Source organism: Temnothorax nylanderi, unplaced genomic scaffold, assembly GCF_030848795.1.
Source record: "Temnothorax nylanderi isolate EJ_2023f unplaced genomic scaffold, tnyl_v1.0 TNYL_tig0139_pilon, whole genome shotgun sequence".
NCBI lineage: Eukaryota > Metazoa > Arthropoda > Insecta > Hymenoptera > Formicidae > Temnothorax > Temnothorax nylanderi.
Genome location: NW_027249201.1, coordinates 450012 through 469504, shown reverse-complemented (window position 1 = coordinate 469504; position 19493 = coordinate 450012). Strand labels below are relative to the sequence as shown.

General features: G+C 34.8%; 1 protein-coding gene, 3 long non-coding RNA genes and 1 pseudogene across 9 annotated transcripts; 2 read left to right on the top strand and 3 right to left on the bottom strand.

The window, feature by feature from the left end:
- Positions 1 to 138: 138 nt before the first annotated feature.
- Positions 139 to 1343, bottom strand: LOC139777115 (uncharacterized). Its single transcript, XR_011719274.1, has 3 exons — positions 605 to 1343; positions 405 to 516; positions 139 to 309 (listed from the first exon to the last, which is right to left on the bottom strand). It is a non-coding gene; the product is annotated as an uncharacterized lncRNA (long non-coding RNA).
- Positions 1344 to 1702: 359 nt separating this feature from the next.
- On the bottom strand, positions 1703 to 4962 carry LOC139777109 (glucose-fructose oxidoreductase domain-containing protein 1). The gene is made up of 2 exons (XM_071714315.1): positions 4040 to 4962; positions 1703 to 2673 (listed from the first exon to the last, which is right to left on the bottom strand). Exons 1-2 carry the CDS (start codon positions 4524 to 4526, stop codon positions 2000 to 2002), a joined length of 1161 nt encoding a protein of 386 aa, XP_071570416.1. The 5' UTR covers positions 4527 to 4962; the 3' UTR covers positions 1703 to 1999.
- Positions 4963 to 8293: 3331 nt separating this feature from the next.
- LOC139777108 (uncharacterized) lies at positions 8294 to 10666 on the top strand (annotated as a pseudogene).
- Positions 10667 to 15945: 5279 nt separating this feature from the next.
- Positions 15946 to 17198, top strand: LOC139777112 (uncharacterized). Its single transcript, XR_011719270.1, has 4 exons — positions 15946 to 16092; positions 16175 to 16205; positions 16830 to 16929; positions 17061 to 17198. It is a non-coding gene; the product is annotated as an uncharacterized lncRNA (long non-coding RNA).
- Positions 17199 to 17630: 432 nt separating this feature from the next.
- Positions 17631 to 19441, bottom strand: LOC139777111 (uncharacterized). Of its 6 annotated transcripts, none has more exons than XR_011719268.1 (5): positions 19302 to 19441; positions 18919 to 19140; positions 18806 to 18836; positions 18082 to 18181; positions 17631 to 17950 (listed from the first exon to the last, which is right to left on the bottom strand). It is a non-coding gene; the product is annotated as an uncharacterized lncRNA (long non-coding RNA). The 6 variants fall into 6 exon arrangements; XR_011719265.1 differs by having other exon boundaries at positions 18919 to 19075; positions 19302 to 19436; XR_011719266.1 differs by having other exon boundaries at positions 18919 to 19145; positions 19302 to 19434.
- Between the last annotated feature and the right edge of the window lie 52 nt (positions 19442 to 19493).

The following is a 19493-nucleotide window of genomic DNA, read 5'->3' as shown; positions in this document are numbered from 1 at the left end:
TACTACAACACTTAATGTTATATGTTTCTATAACATTAATTGTTAATATTCATTTTATGTTAATGTAACACATTATTAATACTATAACATTTTATATGTAAACGATAAGTATATATCCTAATAAACACTAAGCAACAGTTCCAATACATCTGTGATTTTATTTTGTATTCAATTATACCTTAATTATTTTGTATATTTATTTATAATTATACCTTATTTATATTTATTTGGTATTCAATTAGACTTTATTTTATACATCGCAATTCCCTGAATGAGGTTCCTCCGCCTTTCTGCATATCTTTTGGAAAACTATAAACATATAATACTTTACATTATTTTGATTTGAAGCTGAAGAATATTTATATATAATAAATAAATATATATGTGATAAAATTTAACCATACTCAGATTTATTATACATTAACTGTGAAATTGCCATGGAAACGAAGGATTTCATTCTTTGTAACATATGTGGCACTTCATAATTTTTGGCAATTTTAGCCACACTAACTTTTGCTATAAAATATTAAAAATAATTATCACTTAAAATAGTAGCGATTTTAAGATTATAATAGCTCATATATATATAATAACCAATACATACAACTTGTGTTTGTTCCTAATATCGATGGTATTTACTTTATGCCGTAGCTGCAGAACCACAAAGTAATATGCTTTTTACGTATAAACAGATATTGCTTTTTACGTCATCTGTTTATAGTATTTATTAACGTTTGATATATATATAGTCACCATCTATATACCATAGAGAAAGAGAGTTTTCACGTTCCCCAGCACTTTATTTCACTACTTTATTTTATTGGCGTCCTTTTATAAACTTGAATAAATACCGATAAACAAACTCGCCGTAAAAAGCATTATCTTTTTATATGTAAAAAACGTATTTACTCTGTGGTCCTACAGCAACTTCTAGCCGTTTCACGTTCCAAGTTTTAGTTTCTCGTTCCACCTCGCTCCTCTTTCTTAATGCCTCCCTCCCATCACACTTATTTTACGTACGCATGCGCGAAACGAGAGAGAACGAACAGCCACACAACAGAGTGTCTCTCTTTCTACGTCGCCTATACCCCCACTCCTTAACGCTCGGTCTAGATATAATATGTCTATGGTCTCTCTCGATCGTTCGCATAATTCCCCATTAATGGCGGACGGTGTCCTAACTCTTACTAGAGGAACTCTAGGTTTAATAACATCGGTAGTTCTTAGACTAGCCAATCACACTCATTCTTCAGAAGAAGGGAATAGCTGTGATTTGCCAGCCTAAGAACTACCGATAAGACATTGAAAATAGTCACGATTGAGCAGACGATCGACAGCATCTTCAGGAAAGAAATTTCAATTGTGCTAATTTCGTAGTACACGTCAAACGTTAGATCGAAAATGTCGTAGAGTAAAGAGCAGATAACAGTATTAATAGAAGCGTATAAAAAAGAACCTGCACTGTATGCTGTTGAACAACCAAATTACTATAATAAACATTTACGTAATGAAGCTCTACAAAGAATAAATAATAAAGTGCAAAAAGTATGCCCAAATACAGAAATTAAAGAATGTACGAATAAATTACATTCCTTAAGAAATGCCTTTAATATAGAAAATAAAAAAGAAAGGACTCGCTTCGCGTGTACTTGGCGCGAGACACTACCGTGTCTCTTGATCTATAAATCAATATACTTATTACTTTAAGAGCACAACCTGTATTTATAAATATAAATATTTTTATACATAATATTTTATACATAAGTGTTTGTATATGTACAATGAAATTATACATTAATCTTCTTCCTGTACGAAAATGAATCATATTACGTAAGTAATAATAAATTAAATAATAGAAAAATAAGAATTAATAAGATAGCTGCCTTAAATATTATTTCTCACAATTAATGTATCAGTGTACAATTTCTATGTATATCAGATGTATAACAGTACAACAGAGCTTTTCATCAGTAACGAAAAGCTTTTGCAAAGCAGACTTTTATATCGAGATGGCTGTAGCTCTGACAGCAGCGCTCAACAACGGATTCGGATCCGGCTCTTCTGTCAGGATGTTAACTTTGGCCCATCCACGCTGTTTGTTACTTTGTCGCAGCGCGTCAATAACAGCTTGCACGTACAGGCCATCTTCGAATGTAGAAGCGGAGAACACTGGCTCTTTAATCCAACCTCTTTTATCCTCAACAGATTGGAAGGCTTCTCTCAGCGCCGCTATCATTTTCCTAAGTCCTTTGACGTAAGGCCTGGGTATGGAGTCCGCCATCGGTAAAGATATTCCTTGCAAGTCATCGGTATCACGATACAGGATTTCCTCTTGTTCGCCGCGACATCCGTACAAATCCCCGCCTCGCACAACCAGATGATTTCCACCACCGCATACCAGCACCTCCTGGGAGAGCTGTCCCTGCAGGTGGTTGCTTAGAGTAGCCGTTACCAAGGTACCGCCACTCAATTCCATTTGAAAGCTACAGAAATCCGGCGACGTGACATGCCTGATCCCATTAATGTACTTGGTTGTTTGAGTAAATGTTCTCACAACGGCATGCACCCGCGAAGCTCGTTGACCCATCAAATGAAAAATCAAATCTATAACGTGACTGCCCACCAATGCCAAGATTCCGCCACCCATCGTGTCGTCACATAGCCAATCGTATCCTGAAAAAATTAATAAGTATAAATTAAATGCTAATACAATATTTTATGTAAATTCTTTAATTAAAATGTAAAATATGTAAAACTTAAAAACTATACTCTTCAAAGATCTCCGTTATACATAAAAGAAAATTTTCATTAATTTTGTTTATTAATGAAAATTGTACTGCTCATTATTTTATAACAAACAAATCAGTAACTTTTATAGGATGATTTACTGTAAATAAATTCTAGAATCTTTCATCTCCAATATTGTTTAAAACTCTCAGTAACTTTGGAATATTTATATAATCTCACGATTTTGTATATTCTTGAAATTATGTACTTCTTTAAGGGGATCCTATAACGAGGGCTGAACTTCCTCGATGTCGATAATGTCAACATTTCTAATCCTGTTTTCTATATTATATATCTATACCTGTCCTTGTCTAACTATAGGTATCTGTCCTTGTCCGATTGCTGCGCCATCTATCGCTACACGCAATACTGCTTATCCTATCAACCTGAATGTGCATTATTTATTATATTTGCACATATAAAAGTTAAATACATATAACTATTTTTCTAGGCTTTTAATCTTAGTTTTAATTGCACAATATTGTTCTTACATGTTTTCCCTAGAGCGCATGTATCTCATTTTGTATGTATAAACTGCAAAATTGTTGTATTAAGCAAATATTGTCGTCAGTGACAGCTCTATGTGCTCAAAGTTTTAATTTTTTTCATTTTTGATGTAAAATCAACCGGAGCGCTCTACATTTTTGTGCGTACTTTAATTCTATAAAAGAATTTTGCAATTCCGTAAAGCCAATTAAAAGTTTAATGTATTTAACAAAATGTCGGTAACGACTGCCACTATAGGATCCCCTTAAGGGGATGCTGGAGCCGCAGGCGAACTCGATCAGCGTCGATAAAGAAGTGCTCACCGACTATATCTGTCCTTGTATAGACAAGGATATAGACAAGGATAGCACCTAACCTTGCATCTTCCACTGGTCTAAGTAATATCTTTTTTTTTAGGCTTCAAATCTTACTTCTAATTGCATGATATTATTCCTGACAGTTTTTTGTAGAGGGCTGCATCACTATTTTCTATAGAAAAACTGCAGAATTTTTGTATAAAGCAAATATTGTCGTCAGGTGAAGACAATATTTATAAAAATAAAATTTTTTTTTAGTTTATCAGAAAAAATCATGTACAGCCCTCTACATTTTTGTGCGTACTTTAATCGTGTAAAAGGATTTTTCATTCTGTTCAGCCAATTCAAAGATATTGCTTAGACCGATTATGCCTTGTCGCTGTCACTCCAGGATCCCCTTAAATGTAAAGTTAAATGTAAAGTTTTGCATTTTATTTCTTTGTGTTTACCATTGTGTAACAAACTTCCCATATGTACTCGTACTTCGATAACTGTTACAGATCCACCCAGATACCCGTCTTCTAATGCTTTCTTCATGTGTACGAAGGCTGGCAAAAACCTTAGGCTGTGATTGACTATGCTGATCAGTGAAGGATAATACTGAGCAGCCCGCACCATCTTCAAAGCCTCGCTTTGACTCAGACCCACAGGCCTGTCGCACACAACATGCTTTCCTATGCCTAGGGCTTTGACAGCAATCTGAGAATGCAAGCTCGGCGAGCACATTATGAAAATTAAGTCTACATCCTTCCTCAGGAGAACGTCATCTATACGACTGGTGTGAAATGGTATTTGAAGATCGCTCGCTACTTCCGAGACCTCTGCCAGCGTACGACCCCATATAGCCTCGATTCTGAAGCCCTTCTCTCTCAGGAAAGGTATGATGATTCGGACAATACTACCTGTGCCGAATACCCCGATACCAGGTAACGTCATCCTGAATGTGTAGAAACACTCGATGTTGCTCTCTTTTCTTCCTCTTCCCCTTTTTTCTCACTCCAAATTTAACCTATAACGCAGTAATAACTGCGAGCAACCTCCATCCGTTTCCCGGCAAGTACAGCTTATTTTCAGTTTTACTCGCACGTATTCAGCCGTGCTTTCTCATTTTCATACTTTGTTGTTTAAACAAAAATGTAGATTATGTATCAACGAATTTGTTTACGACAGCACCACGAAATAAGAGAGGAAGAGATCCAACTATAGCGCGCGTCGCGTGCGAGTAGTAGAGTAGAGTCTAGAGTCCCTATAAAGCTGGATTCAGACAGGACGCGTCAAGCGTCAAGCAGCGAGCAGCAACCAATCAGCGAGGCGATATTTTCTACGCCACTGCTGATATCACCTCGCTGATTGGGTTGCTGCTCGCTGCTTGACGCTTGACGCGTCCTGTCTGAAGGTGCGATTTCACGATGACGCTCGACGCTGGATTCGAGCGTCAAATCTGGTCACGTGATAGATTCAGAGGGACGCGAAATATAACCTAACCACTGGATTGGCTGAAATCTATCACGTGACCAGATTTGACGCTCGAATCCAGTGTCGAGCGTCATCGTGAAATCGCACCTTGAATCCAGCTTAATGCTAATGCTAAGGTGGAGTCCCATGGAGCGGATTACGTGGAAGCGGAACGAGCGGATCACCAATCACGGGATCATTCTGATAGAACTCTTTCAAAGATTCCGTCGAAACGGTCCTGTGATTGGTGATCCGCTCGTTCCGCTTCCGCGTAATCCGGTCCATGGGACTGCACCCTAAAGCCGTGATCAGACTACGGATTGGGATTGAGATTGGATTGAAATTTAATCAATCAGAATAAAGAAAACTAACTTCAAGTTTAGTGAACTTTGCTCTAATTGGTCAAATTTCAATCCAATCTCAATCCCAATCCGTAGTCTAATCACGGCATAAGACTCCATAGACGCGGCAACGCCGTGCGGCAGAGTGCGTTGACCAACCAACAAATTTTGATTTTGCCGGAGGCGACTTGCGGCAGCCTTCTGATTGGTCAACGCACTCTGCCGCACGGCGTTTCCGCGTCTATGGAGTCTTAGCATAAAGGTGCGATTTCACGATAACGCTCGACGCTGGATTCGAGCGTCAAATCTGGTCACGTGATAGATTCAGAGGGACGCGAAATATAACCTAACCACTGGATTGGCTGAAATGAGCGTCGAGTGTCAAAGCTAAACACAGTTTAGCTTTTTGACGCTCGAATCCAGCGTCGAGCGGCCTCGTGAAATCGCACCTTAAGGGTGGAGTCCCATGGAGCGGATTACGCCGGAGCGGAACGAGCGGATCACCAATCACGGGATCATTCTGATAAAACTCTTTCAAAGATTCCGTCGAAACGGTCCTGTGATTGGTGATCCGCTCGTTCCGCTCCGGCGTAATCCGCTCCATGGGACTTCACCCTAAGGGTGCCATTACATGGAGCGCGAAAACGCGGAAACGCGGAAGCGCGGAAGACAAAATTTACTAGATTTCCGTCGATCCGTTCCGTTCATTTGGTTGCCTTATATTACATGGAGCACAATTTGCGCGGAAAAGCGGAACAATATGGTGATAACTAGACATTTATATTCCTTTATTAAATGTGTGTTGACTTAATTCATTGCAATTTGTATTAGTATGCTTATCTTTTCAGTTTATTTATTGAATACAAGCATTTTAATCAATAAATGCCGCTAAACATTCTTATTTTATAATTCCCTATTCCGCTTTTCCGCGCAAATTGTGCTCCATGTAATATAAGGCAACCAAATGAACGGAACGGATCGACGGAAATCTAGTAAATTTTGTCTTCCGCGCTTCCGCGTTTCCGCGTTTCCGCGCTCCATGTACTGGCACCCTAAGGCTGGCGTCCCATGAAGTGAATAACGCGGAAGCGGAACGAGCGTATCACCAATCACGGGATCGTTCTGATAGAACCCTTTCAAAGATTCCGTCGAAACGGTCCCGTGATTGGTGATACGCTCGTTCCGCTTCCGCGTAATCCGCTCCATGGGACGCCAGCCTAATGCTAATGGTGCGATCCCATGGTACGGAACGTATGCGCAATGCGGAATTGGCGGAACGCTCGTGATTGGTTCGACCTCTTTTACGTTCGTTCCGCCGACTTATCCGCAAGTTTTTATTTTATCCGCACTGATCGTGCGGAAACTGCGGAAGCCTACTTATGTCCTTGTGTGCGAGTGTGAAAAGACAAAATGTCAGAATCTCAACAGAGATCCGTAAGAATATTATTAAAAACTATTTAAATTTTTGGCTTTGGTGGCAATTGGTGACAATTTTGTAGGTTATGAATGGAATTCGTTAATGTGACAGATGTATTGCATGTATGTACGTGTGATTCCGTTCCGCTGAAATATAATTTTCCGTGTCCCATGGAGCGGAAAATGCGGAAGCGTAGTCTGTACGTGCCAATAATATACACTGTTCCGATAGATACAATGAAAGGATCTATGGGAAACAATCTTGTAATTGGCAAGAGTCAATTGCGCTTCCGCGAATTCCGCTCCATAAGACATCGAAAAAGATATTTCAGCGGAACGCAACTGGCGGAATATCTGCGATTGGACAGACTTCATTCCGCCAATTCCGCATTGCGCATACGTTCCGTACCATGGGATCGCACCATAAGTGTGCGGTCACATGGACTGATATTTTCCGCCGCGTATCGCGCAAACAAAGTTCACATGAGCCATTTTTTCCGCGTAACGCGTATCACGTAACCAATCATATCGTTGATTCTTTTAGAATGTTCCAACAGAAATGTCAAACGTCGTAATTTATTGGTTACGCGATACGCGTTACGCGGAAAAAAATGGCCCATGTGAACTAAGGACATTCAATTCCGCGTAACAGAAAACGCGGAATGTCTCTGATTGGTTACGCGATACGCGTTACGCGGAAAATATCAGTCCATGTGACCGCAGCCTAAGTCCCGGTCTACAATAGGTGTTTTAAGCCCTAAGCCTTAAGAAATTGTTCAATCACAGTTGAATTTGAGGAGAATAATTGACTGTGATTGGTCAATTTTTTAGGGCTTAGGGCTTAAGGGGATCCTAAAGCCGTCTGTATTACCGACCGAATTCTATATCTGTCCTTGTATAGACAATGATAATAGACAAGGATAGACATGGTTATAGGTTATATTGCATTCATTACAATTAATCTTTTTTTGTAGGCTTTTATACTTAGTTCCAATTGCACGATATTGTTCTTACATGTTGTCCCTAGGTCATGCCGGTCTAATTTTGTGGATATTTATTGTGAAATTTTTGTACAAAGCAAATATTGTCGTCACGTATACCAAAAAATATTAATTTTTTTTCGTTTTCGATATAAATTCGACCACCATGACCTAGATTTTGATGCGTACTTTAACTTTAGAGAAGGATTTTTAAATCCATAAAGCCAATAAAAAGATATGCGTTAAGAAAAAAACCGGTATTACAGACGGCTTTAGGATCACCTTAAAACACCTATTGTAGATGGGGACTTACGGATTGGTTCCGCCATGTATGGGATGAAACCGGAAGTTTCCTTGGTTAGGATGATCCGTAGATGTGCGCGTAAAAGTGATGATTATAAAGTTTACAAAGTGTGTTAAAAGAGAAGTGAGTTTGTGTGTTTCTTGTGATTAAAATGTTTTAAAAAATTAATAGATAAATGCATGAAATTTGTATAAATCAATACAATTAAATTTGTAACATATGTGTAGGTTATATTAATCTATCTTCTATTAGTATTAAAATGCCTTATTGTGCAGCCAAAAATTGCAAAAATACATCCACACAGAACATTAAAATGTGTAGCTTTCCAAAAGAGAACGAAGTACGAACTGTGTGGATAAATAATATAGGACGGAATAACTGGCAGCCCAAAAAAGATTCGCGTTTGTGTGAAGTATGTTATGTAGTAGTATATTGACACACACACACACACACACACACACACACACACACACACACATTTTTTTCTATATTCTATATCTTTTCATTTTGTTCTTTGCATAGGTTCATTTTGATGACGATCAATGGGAAAAAGTAAGAATAGATATGGAACTAAAAAATTAAAATGGAAAGCTATACCCACAATATTTGGAGAAGCTGAGAAGCAGCTCAAATCAGAAGAGAAATAATACAAAATAATCATTGTCAGCAAAGTAATGATTAAAATTCATGATACAATTAAATTAAAATCTGTAACTTATACTACGTTTACGCGAGCTTTACTTCTGTAGTAACTTACGATAATTCCTTCGCGTAAACAGGATTTTTCTTCGCGTAAACGGGATTTTGTAGTAACTTACGATAATTTACTTCGCGTAAACGAGTGATTTATCGTAAGCTACTACAGAAGTAACGCTCGCGTAAACGTAGTATTATTTACATTACTACCCAGATAGCAAAATGTGTTCGTTCTGAGTATGTACATATTGTACTCACGTTTATTAAAAACATGATGGCAAGAATAGACACAGATGCGGGCTCATATGTTGCTCAGAATGCAGATATGTTATGAAATCTATAAAAGTTTACAAAATAGTGACATAATGAACACATAAATGTTCAATGAAATACTGCATATTGTGTGGATATAAAGCTCAAGAAATGACAATTTTAAATATTTCATGCTTAATAAAATTATTTAAAAACATGTAAATAAATAAGTAAGACGTATCCAACAATTTATCAAAAATGGCTTCGCAGACCTCTATAATTAGGCTTCTCACAAGCTCGCCTCTTATACTAGCGCGTGATGATTTTTGATTACGAGAAAGTGACGCGTGGTATAGCCGCGTCGCGGCAGCGTGCGGTACTAGCGCTCGCGGTAATTGTTGTAAAATTATTTCCACCAGGGTCAGCATGTGATTATCATGAGATGGCTAAGTAACGTCAATATCTGAGCTCATATATTTCCTCATATACATGTTATTAACTTGTACTCATGATGTGTATCATCACAATATGATCACAAGACATACATCACATTTCGATCAATATCAGAAGATCATGACGTGATGAAATCTGATCATCAGGCATTGCTATCTGGGTATGTTAAAATATTCGAATATCTTTCTCTTTTTAGATAACAAGTTTTTTTATTTACAACAGATGAATAATAACAATATATTTTCTGTTTTTTAAGAAGTATCTATCCAGGGAGAGAATTTGCCAACAAGTACTGAAAGCACGAACCAAGTAAATACAAATACAGTCGAGATTTCGGAACTGCCATAAAATAACAACGTGGAAGAGGAGTGTAAAGAAGAGGAAAATAAAAAAGCTGAGTTGGCGTTAAATCCTAAGACATTTCTCGAATATAAACAAAGATTGGAAAGAATGGAGAAGCTTTGGTTGCAAAGTCAGAGAAGCAGAAGAGGAATAAATATACAGTTGCAGAAAATAAAAATAAATCTGAAGAGACTACAACAGGATGTACGAACGGTGAAAGCTATAAATAAGCTATTTAATAAAGATCAGATTAAACTTTTGACTATTTACAAAAAAAATGCCGCGTTGGTGTAATGACACATTAACCAAAACTTATCGTTTAAAGTTTGCTTGCGGATCGCATGGATACGAAGAATTACTTCGAAATAATTTTCTATTGCCTTCTCTTCGTACTCTAAGACATCATTTAGAAAATTTAAAGTTTTTACCTGGTATTTCTAGTGAAATATTTGAATTTTTGAAACTCAAAGTAGCTCAATTTAAAAACAATACAGATAAAGATTGCATTGTTATCGTGGATGAGATGAACATAACACTTGGAGAGTTTTATTGTCCGTCGACAAATACATTTCTCGGTAAATCCACAATACCTAATGCAACTGAGTGTAATATACAAATAAATACTCACAGCGAAAAATCTTTTGCGAATCATGCATTGGTTTTTTTGCTTGGTGGAATTGCCAGTCGATGGAAACAGATTGTTGGATATGAGTTTACATCTGGCTCTATACATGCTCAAGTTTTTAAATCTATTATTGAAGACATTATTAACAAAGCAGAAAACATTAGTTTGCGAGTACACGCTGTTACCTCAGATATGGGATGATCAAATCAAAGTACGTGGAAACTGTTTGGAGTAAATGTTTCTCGATACTCAACTATTCAAACTTTCTGTGAACATCCGTGTGATAAATCTCGCAAACTTTATTTTTTTCCTGATGCAGTTCATATTTTTAAAAACATTAGATATTGTTTACTTAACCGAGTTTTTAAACTTTCACAAGATATTGTAAATAAACACAACTTACCATCTAATAGATGTGATCAATTTTAATAGATCATATTAAAGATTTATCTCATTTTCAAAAAGATATGGAATTGAAACTAGCTCGAAAATTAAAGGATGAAAACTTGAACCCTAATCAACATTTCGGTAAAATGCGTGTTACAAACTCAACAAGTATGTCGAGTCATGATGTAAGCTCTGAGCTCAAATTTTTATCAGAAGAAACCTCTAAATTGGATTCTGTGATTGGTTAATGACATCTTCCCAGACAGCACAAAATATTTTTAAAATATTTTTAAAATATTTATAAGAAAGATTAAAATATTTTAAAAATATATACGTTAAATATTTTGTAAATATATTAATGTCCGAAAAATGAAAGTATCTAGAAGATTATAATAAATATTTAAAAATAAATTGTAAATAATTATCATCAATATTATCAAATATGTTTTTAATTTATGTTATAAATAATTATAGAAATAATAACTGTAAGTAATAGTAAATATTATTAAAAAGTATCAAATAAATATTTATGTTAAATATAAAAATAATGCTTCTAAAATTTATTTTAAAAATATTATAATTTTTATTCATAAAAGACAATATTCAAATACAAAATATTTTATTTTATTTTAGTTTTTCTTGACTATATATTACAATACATATCACAAGTTTTATTTTTCTTGATTATATATCTTGACTAAAATACTGTTTTATGACTATAATACTATACAGAGTGTTCGATTAATGTAATAAAAAAATCGCATATTCCATATAAAAAACTGACTCAAAAAGTCCTTTACAGTTTTTGGATACCTTTAATAGGTCAGTAGCTAGGTAAGTTTATCCTGCAAAAGGTCGAGTGACAAAAAATATAAAATGTTTCTATTAACATTATAAATTAAGCCTATTGTTGATATGTCATTAATAAACAGTATTTCATTAATAAACAATAATTATAATAAAATGTGCTCAAACAAAGCCTTTTGTGAAATTTAAAATATGAGATTATATAACTGTTCGAGAGCACGCGGTAGCGCGATGTAGCGCGAGGCAACGAGACGACCACAAAAAACAGCAAGTCCACAAATACACAAAAATAAAACAAAGTATATTCCAAGTCTAATGTGTACAATTATTTACAGAGTTCAGAGCCGTGAGTGATAGCGCGCACTGAATCTATCACAGCGAAAAGCAGAGAGTTTAGCTGCACAAGCTAATTCGGTGTCGAGGGCGGATTGCGAGTAGCGTTTAAGCGGTTTGCAAGTAGCGTTCAAGCGATTTGCACGAGCGGTGATTCTAAGCGGGTGAACTCAAGCAAGCGAGTGCGAATAGTATGAAGCGGTGTACTGGCGGTGATCTTCGAACGAAATCGATTCCGCGGCGCAGCGGCGATCCCTTTATCACCTCCGAGGAGGAACTCCCTCCAGGCTCGTTAAAAATAATTTCGGGAAGGTGATTGGCCATCGATGGCCCACGTCATCGCGCGTACGTCACGGTTTCCAAGTGTCGATCCGAAGCGATCGTTACTTGTTTTCGACTGCTTTGTTTATAGCATGGATCTTTCCTTGGTGAAAGCGTTGTTGTTTGACTTTATTTGTGCGCCCGGTCGGCCGTGGCTGTGTTATTGCTAGCGATTAGCGAACTTTCCGATGCGATGAAAGATCCAGACCATATTGAACATTAACGTCGACAAATTCTGGAAGAGGCTACTTAACATGCGATGAATGCGATTTTCAGCAAGGGTAGCGCAATCTCAAACAATAACATATATGACATGATTTCACCATGTGTAAAAATCAATTTTTAAAACATTATTTTTAAGTTTATTCGAATTGATTGTTCGTACAGATTTTGTGTTCTGACATATGCACTCTACTTATAAGTTGAAAGTGCAAGGAGTAAATATTTGACATATTCGGAATATATTATTACACTTTTTCTCATTCTAATATTTAGTCCTAGATAAACTGATATTAATAGCTCTTTTTTAAGAATTAACTAATACACAGCAAATCCAAGTGTGTTATTTTAACTGAAGCTCTTCTGACATATTTTTTACCGTTTTAAATGACGTACGTCATTTAACACGGTTGAATATATTAATACGATTAAACGTGTTATTTAACACGCAACAAAACATGTAAAACGAGCTTCAGTCAAATGTATCATTTTTAAACGTTTATGCATGTAGAAATAACACACTTGCATTTATAGTGTAGTCAGTTCGGTTCCTGGTGTTCTTAACCAGTCGTCTACAGTATTTTTATATTTGGAGTTATATGGCATTAGTAGAGTTTATACCTCTCATTGAAAGACCTATTGAAGTGCAGATTGTTATCTAATACCACTAAGCTATTCATGACTTATGACTTCTACCGAATGTTGCATCACGGGAAGGATATTTTACTAGAATCTGATTGTTTGCCTAAGTTTCTTAATTGTATGCTACAAAAAGATGTATATTTGCTGTAAAAAAAAACATTTTTTTAAATGTTAATAAATCATAATAATAAGAGAAATAGGACCGTTACGATATACAATCAAATTAGAATCAAAGCCATACGATCTAAGCTTGGATTAGAGCTAATTTGATTGTATATCGTAACGGTCCTATTTTTCTTATTATTATGATTTATTAACATTTTAAAAAATAAATTTTAATAAATTATTAACATTTTAAAATATAAAATATATATATATATATACATACACAAAATTCAGTACAATATTGTGTGTACATGTGGTACGAAGAGATGGAAAATTTTATTGTCTCCATATGTGAAGCTCAATTTTAGATATTTTGATCCCACATTAGTTAAGTGGATGATACCAAAAAATAAAATTTGGATTAATATACAGCAAGTCTTTTAGTTACTTATATTTTATTATTATTTCTTGTATTATATATATTGTGACATGCTGGTAGAGAATAATTAATTTCATGAAATACAAAATTATATATATATGGGACAATCCACGTCACTTTTACCCCCCATCTGTCCAAAATTGGTATGGACGGATTTTAATGACTAAGGGCGGAAAATGTTCGTCTTGAAAAGAGCTTTCGAAAGGCGTGTGGCATATATGCGCAATTCAACATGGCGTCATAGTTATGGCTGCTTAAAGGGATAAATTCAAAATTTCAGATCCAACATGGGCAGATAAAACGGTGAAAAAGTAACTAAATTCACGTGAAACTCAGTATTTGGGGAATTTTGGGGTCGCTGATTACGAATCTGAACGTAAAATTGTGAAATTCAAAATGGCGGATGCAAATATGAGAAACGGACGAAAATTCCAGTAAATGATCTGAAAACTCTTACTGGAGGGTTTTTTGGGTCGCTGATCACGAATTTGTAGCTAATTTGTTAAAAAACAACAGAAAAACCGTGTTAATTGAAATTTTACTCTTAGCGTTACCCAGAGATGACGGCGTGGACGTGGTAGAAATTCATCTCCTAGAGTAGAATTTTAATTAACACGGTTTTTCTGTTGTTTTTTAACAAATTAGCTACAAATTCGTGATCAGCGACCCAAAAAACCCTCCAGTAAGAGTTTTCAGATCATTTACTGGAATTTTCGTCCGTTTCTCATATTTGCATCCGCCATTTTAAATTTAACAATTTTACGTTCAGATTCGTAATCAGCGACCCCAAAATCCCCCAAATACTGAGTTTCACATGAATTTAGTTACTTTTCACCGTTTTATCTGCCCATGTTGGATCTGAAATTTTGAATTTATCCCTTTAAGCAGCCATAACTATGACGCCATATTGAATTGCGCATATATGCCACACGCCTTTCGAAAGCTCTTTTCAAGACGAACATTTTCCGCCCTTAGTCATTAAAATCCGTCCATACCAATTTTGGACAGATGGGGGGTAAAAGTGACGTGGATTGTCCCATATATATATATATATATATATATATATACCTATATATATATATATATATATATATACAATTTCTGTAACTTTTAAAGTAAATAAATCTCAGAAACGGGTCGGACAATCGATCGCAAATTTAACACAGGTTTTTGGGATATATGAGTGCACAATCTCTATAAATTTCAGCTTTATCCCTTTATTTTGACATAAGCGACATACATCTTTAATTAAGAATATTTCATAATATTTCAAAAATATTTTTGAAAAAATTTTAAAAAAATTATAAAACCAATAAGAAATAAAAATATTTTTTAAATATTTTAAAACAAGATTATGATACAATAAATATGTAGATTCGAATTAATATTTTAAAAATACATTTCAAATATTTAAGAAAATTTTATCTGGGTGATAAAAACGAACGTTTTTAAAAATATTTTTAAAAGATTCTTAAAATATTCTTAAAAATGTTACCACAAAAGGTTTTTAAACCATTTTAAAATATACCTAAAACCATTTTAAAATGTTTCTCGCAATATTTTTATAGAAATATTTAGAAATATTTTTTGAAAACATTTTGTGCTGTATGGGTATTTAGAAGTCGACTTTTAGTCAACTTTCCGTCATTTTTAGAAGTCGACTGGAAGTCGACTTATAAAAGTCGACTTGCCGTCGACTTTCCGTCAACTGTGCTCTTAGGGACTGTAGCAAAGCACGTAACAATATCGTTAGTGTGTACTGGCACGTATTATGGAACTTTGCGGAATGGATTCCTATCAAAATTATACTGTTTTCCCTAAAAATGCAATAAAGATGTAGGAAATAACAATTCCAATCGGAATCCATTTCGAAAAATTCCATAATACGCACCCTGAGAGAGGCTCCTAAGGCTCGCTATTTTACCGCTCGTGATTGGTTCCGCCATGGTGTTGCACGTCCAATGAAAAGAAGGACCAGTCTGTCCAGACTCTTATAAAGGGACTCTAATATTTAAGACCATCTTAAGTACAATCTTAAGATGTCATTAACCAATCACAGAGCCGTATTAAGCCCCTTGCACAATAGGCAATAGCGATAGCGATAGCGACAGCGACAAAGGTGCCTATTGTGCAAGGGGCTTTAGCATCTTAAGATATTACTTAAGACGGTCTTGAAATAAGATCTGATTATGAATACCGGCCTGGGATTGGTTCACAACACCTTAAGATTGTCTCAACGTCATTAATGCCTGGTCCACTAAAGTTGATGCATTTTGGAACGCATTCAAAACGCGTGCAACTTTCTAACTATTCGTGCATCGTGACTAATCGAGAAACGGCAACGCTGTCCCCAGCTGTCTTTTGGCGCACATATTTTGACACGACGTAAGTTTGAAATAAATATGCAAAGTGACAAAATATATTTTTAATTTATTTCAATCATATAATACTGTTTGTGCTTTTGCAGAATGCAGGAAATACAGATTCCAAATATATTGGTAAGTCTATCGGTGCAAGTAATATTGTCGCTGGCACAATACTATTTATGAACGAATGAATGAATGAATTAAATAATTAATTAAATCATTAATTAATTAAAAATTAATTTATTTATTTATTTATTCATTCAAAAATCATATCAGTTTACGGATTGGTTGTTCGGGAGCTGAGTTCATAACGTGATTTATTTATTAATTTAATAATTCATTTACTAATAATTAATTAATGTTCCAACGATAGCTGTGTTTCACACAGAAATTAATATAAAGCTATCAAAGATCTAACCTTGGACCGTATGGCTTTGATTCTAATTTGATTAATTAATTAATTAATTAATTCACTAAAAAATCATATCAGTTTACAGATTGCTTGCTCGGGAGCTGAGTTCATAACGTGATTTATTTATTAATTCAATAATTTATTTATTTATTCTATCATTAAATTATTAATACATAAATTAATTAATATTTAATGATAAAATAAATAAATGAATTATTGAATTAATAAATAAATCACGTTATGAACTCAGCTCCGAAACAAGCAATATGTAAACTGACAGGATTTTTCTATCGAATGGACGCTGATGCGGTATTGCGATGTGACAGAGGCTGATTTTGTTTCAGAATTAAGCTACCAAAGAGTTCCTTGAGCGTTATAAAGCCAGTAAAGAAAAGGCAAGGAAAAGCAGTTACCAATATTGTCCTCTTAAGACGTGTCCATCAGGTAAGTCGCAAGACAAATACTTGTTTAGGAAAATGGATGCTGGTCTCTCTCAATTCATTTATAATATTCTTTATTTATAATATACTTACTTCTTTATTTATAATATTCTTCTATGATTGATTTTGTTTCAGAAGCTGCCAAAGAATTTGCAGAATCAAAAATATAAGAAACAAGAAACAGATATTAGCGATTAGGAAAATGAATTACATATCGAATAAGTAACATTTACTTCGCCAGTCAATAATTAACACAATTGAGAATTTAATTGAACTACATCTAAAATTGCATCAACTTTAGAATGACCAGAATTCTTGGTCGAAACTCGGTGAGGATTTGTCACGACGATTATAATCGTTACCACGATTATAATCGTCGTGACAAATCCTCACCGAGTTTCGACCAAGAATTCTGGTCATTCTAAAGTTGATGCAATTTTAGATGCTTATAATATAAGCATCTTAATTAAATAATTAAATTTATTGCGAAAAATATTATCCTGGCAGAGGTAACTAATGGGTTACACTAATGGAGTTACACTAATGGGTTGATGTGGCGGGAAACATGTTTCGCAAGACACAATATTTCCTTTTTTTTTACGATACGAAAGAAAAGTATGAAAAAAGAGAAATCTATATAATTTGGGAAATTAAACGTTTATCAATACTTATATATTATTTATAAATAAAAAGGTATTTACAAGGTTTTGAAAAAATACATTTATTTCAGCTCTAATTGTAACTTCAATATTACAACTTAATATTGTCACTTCAATATTACCATGTAAAATTTATTAACATATGTAATTTATACAATTGAGAATTTAATTGACTATACCGGCAATGATTATAATCGCGGTAACGATTATAATCATTGCCGGTGTAGTTCAATTAAATTCTCAATTGTGTTAATTATTGACTGGCGAAGTAAATGTTACTTATTCGATATGTAATTCATTTTCCTAATCGCTAATATCTGTTTCTTGTTTCTTATATTTTTGATTCTGCAAATTCTTTGGCAGCTTCTGAAACAAAATCAATCATAGAAGAATATTATAAATAAAGAAGTAAGTATATTATAAATAAAGAATATTATAAATGAATTGAGAGAGACCAGCATCCATTTTCCTAAACAAGTATTTGTCTTGCGACTTACCTGATGGACACGTCTTAAGAGGACAATATTGGTAACTGCTTTTCCTTGCCTTTTCTTTACTGGCTTTATAACGCTCAAGGAACTCTTTGGTAGCTTAATTCTGAAACAAAATCAGCCTCTGTCACATCGCAATACCGCATCAGCGTCCATTCGATAGAAAAATCCTGTCAGTTTACATATTGCTTGTTTCGGAGCTGAGTTCATAACGTGATTTATTTATTAATTCAATAATTCATTTATTTATTTTATCATTAAATATTAATTAATTTATGTATTAATAATTTAATGATAGAATAAATAAATAAATTATTGAATTAATAAATAAATCACGTTATGAACTCAGCTCCCGAGCAAGCAATCTGTAAACTGATATGATTTTTTAGTGAATTAATTAATTAATTAATTAATCAAATTAGAATCAAAGCCATACGGTCCAAGGTTAGATCTTTGATAGCTTTATATTAATTTCTGTGTGAAACACAGCTATCGTTGGAACATTAATTAATTATTAGTAAATGAATTATTAAATTAATAAATAAATCACGTTATGAACTCAGCTCCCGAACAACCAATCCGTAAACTGATATGATTTTTGAATGAATAAATAAATAAATTAATTAATTTTTAATTAATTAATGATTTAATTAATTATTTAATTCATTCATTCATTCGTTCATAAATAGTATTGTGCCAGCGACAATATTACTTGCACCGATAGACTTACCAATATATTTGGAATCTGTATTTCCTGCATTCTGCAAAAGCACAAACAGTATTATATGATTGAAATAAATTAAAAATATATCTTGTCACTTTGCATATTTATTTCAAACTTACGTCGTGTCAAAATATGTGCGCCAAAAGACAGCTGGGGACAGCGTTGCCGTTTCTCGATTAGTCACGATGCACGAATAGTTAGAAAGTTGCACGCGTTTTGAATGCGTTCCAAAATGCATCAACTTTAGTGGACCAGGCATTAATGACGTTGAGTGTACTTAAGACGGTCATAAGATTCGACTATGAATACCGGCCTTACTCCAGTTCGTTTTCGCTGCACTTCTGAACTAGTGCAATAAGTTAAAATGAAAATAAATATATTTGTTTTATTCTAACTTATTGCACTAGTTCAGAACAAGAAGTGCAGCGAAAACGGCCTACTATCATTGATTAACCGAAATGTACCGAAGTATGCCGAAGTGTTTCGAGCTCACCCCGCTTACCCGAGGACCCGAGGCTCGTTTTCGCTCCCCCTTCTCACCGCCACCTCATCAGTCTCCCGGTTCTCCTCGTATTCTCGTAATCCGGTGTTCACCTCGCGCAAGTGCGATGCATCGTAACGAGACGTGATGCGAGTGATGCGACGCGCGTGCCCGTCACGTCCGCTCCCACACAGTCGTCCGTACTCGGTCGTC

What these genes read in the sequence shown, in the direction of transcription:
- LOC139777109 (XM_071714315.1), bottom strand. Translation starts at nt 4,526, where the DNA reads ATGACGTTACCTGGTATCGGGGTATTCGGCACAGGTAGTATTGTCCGA. An exon ending in GGGAAGTTTGTTACACAATG is followed by an intron (nt 2,674 to 4,039) that starts GTAAACACAAAG and finishes TAATTTTTTCAG; the next exon opens with GATACGATTGGCTATGTGAC.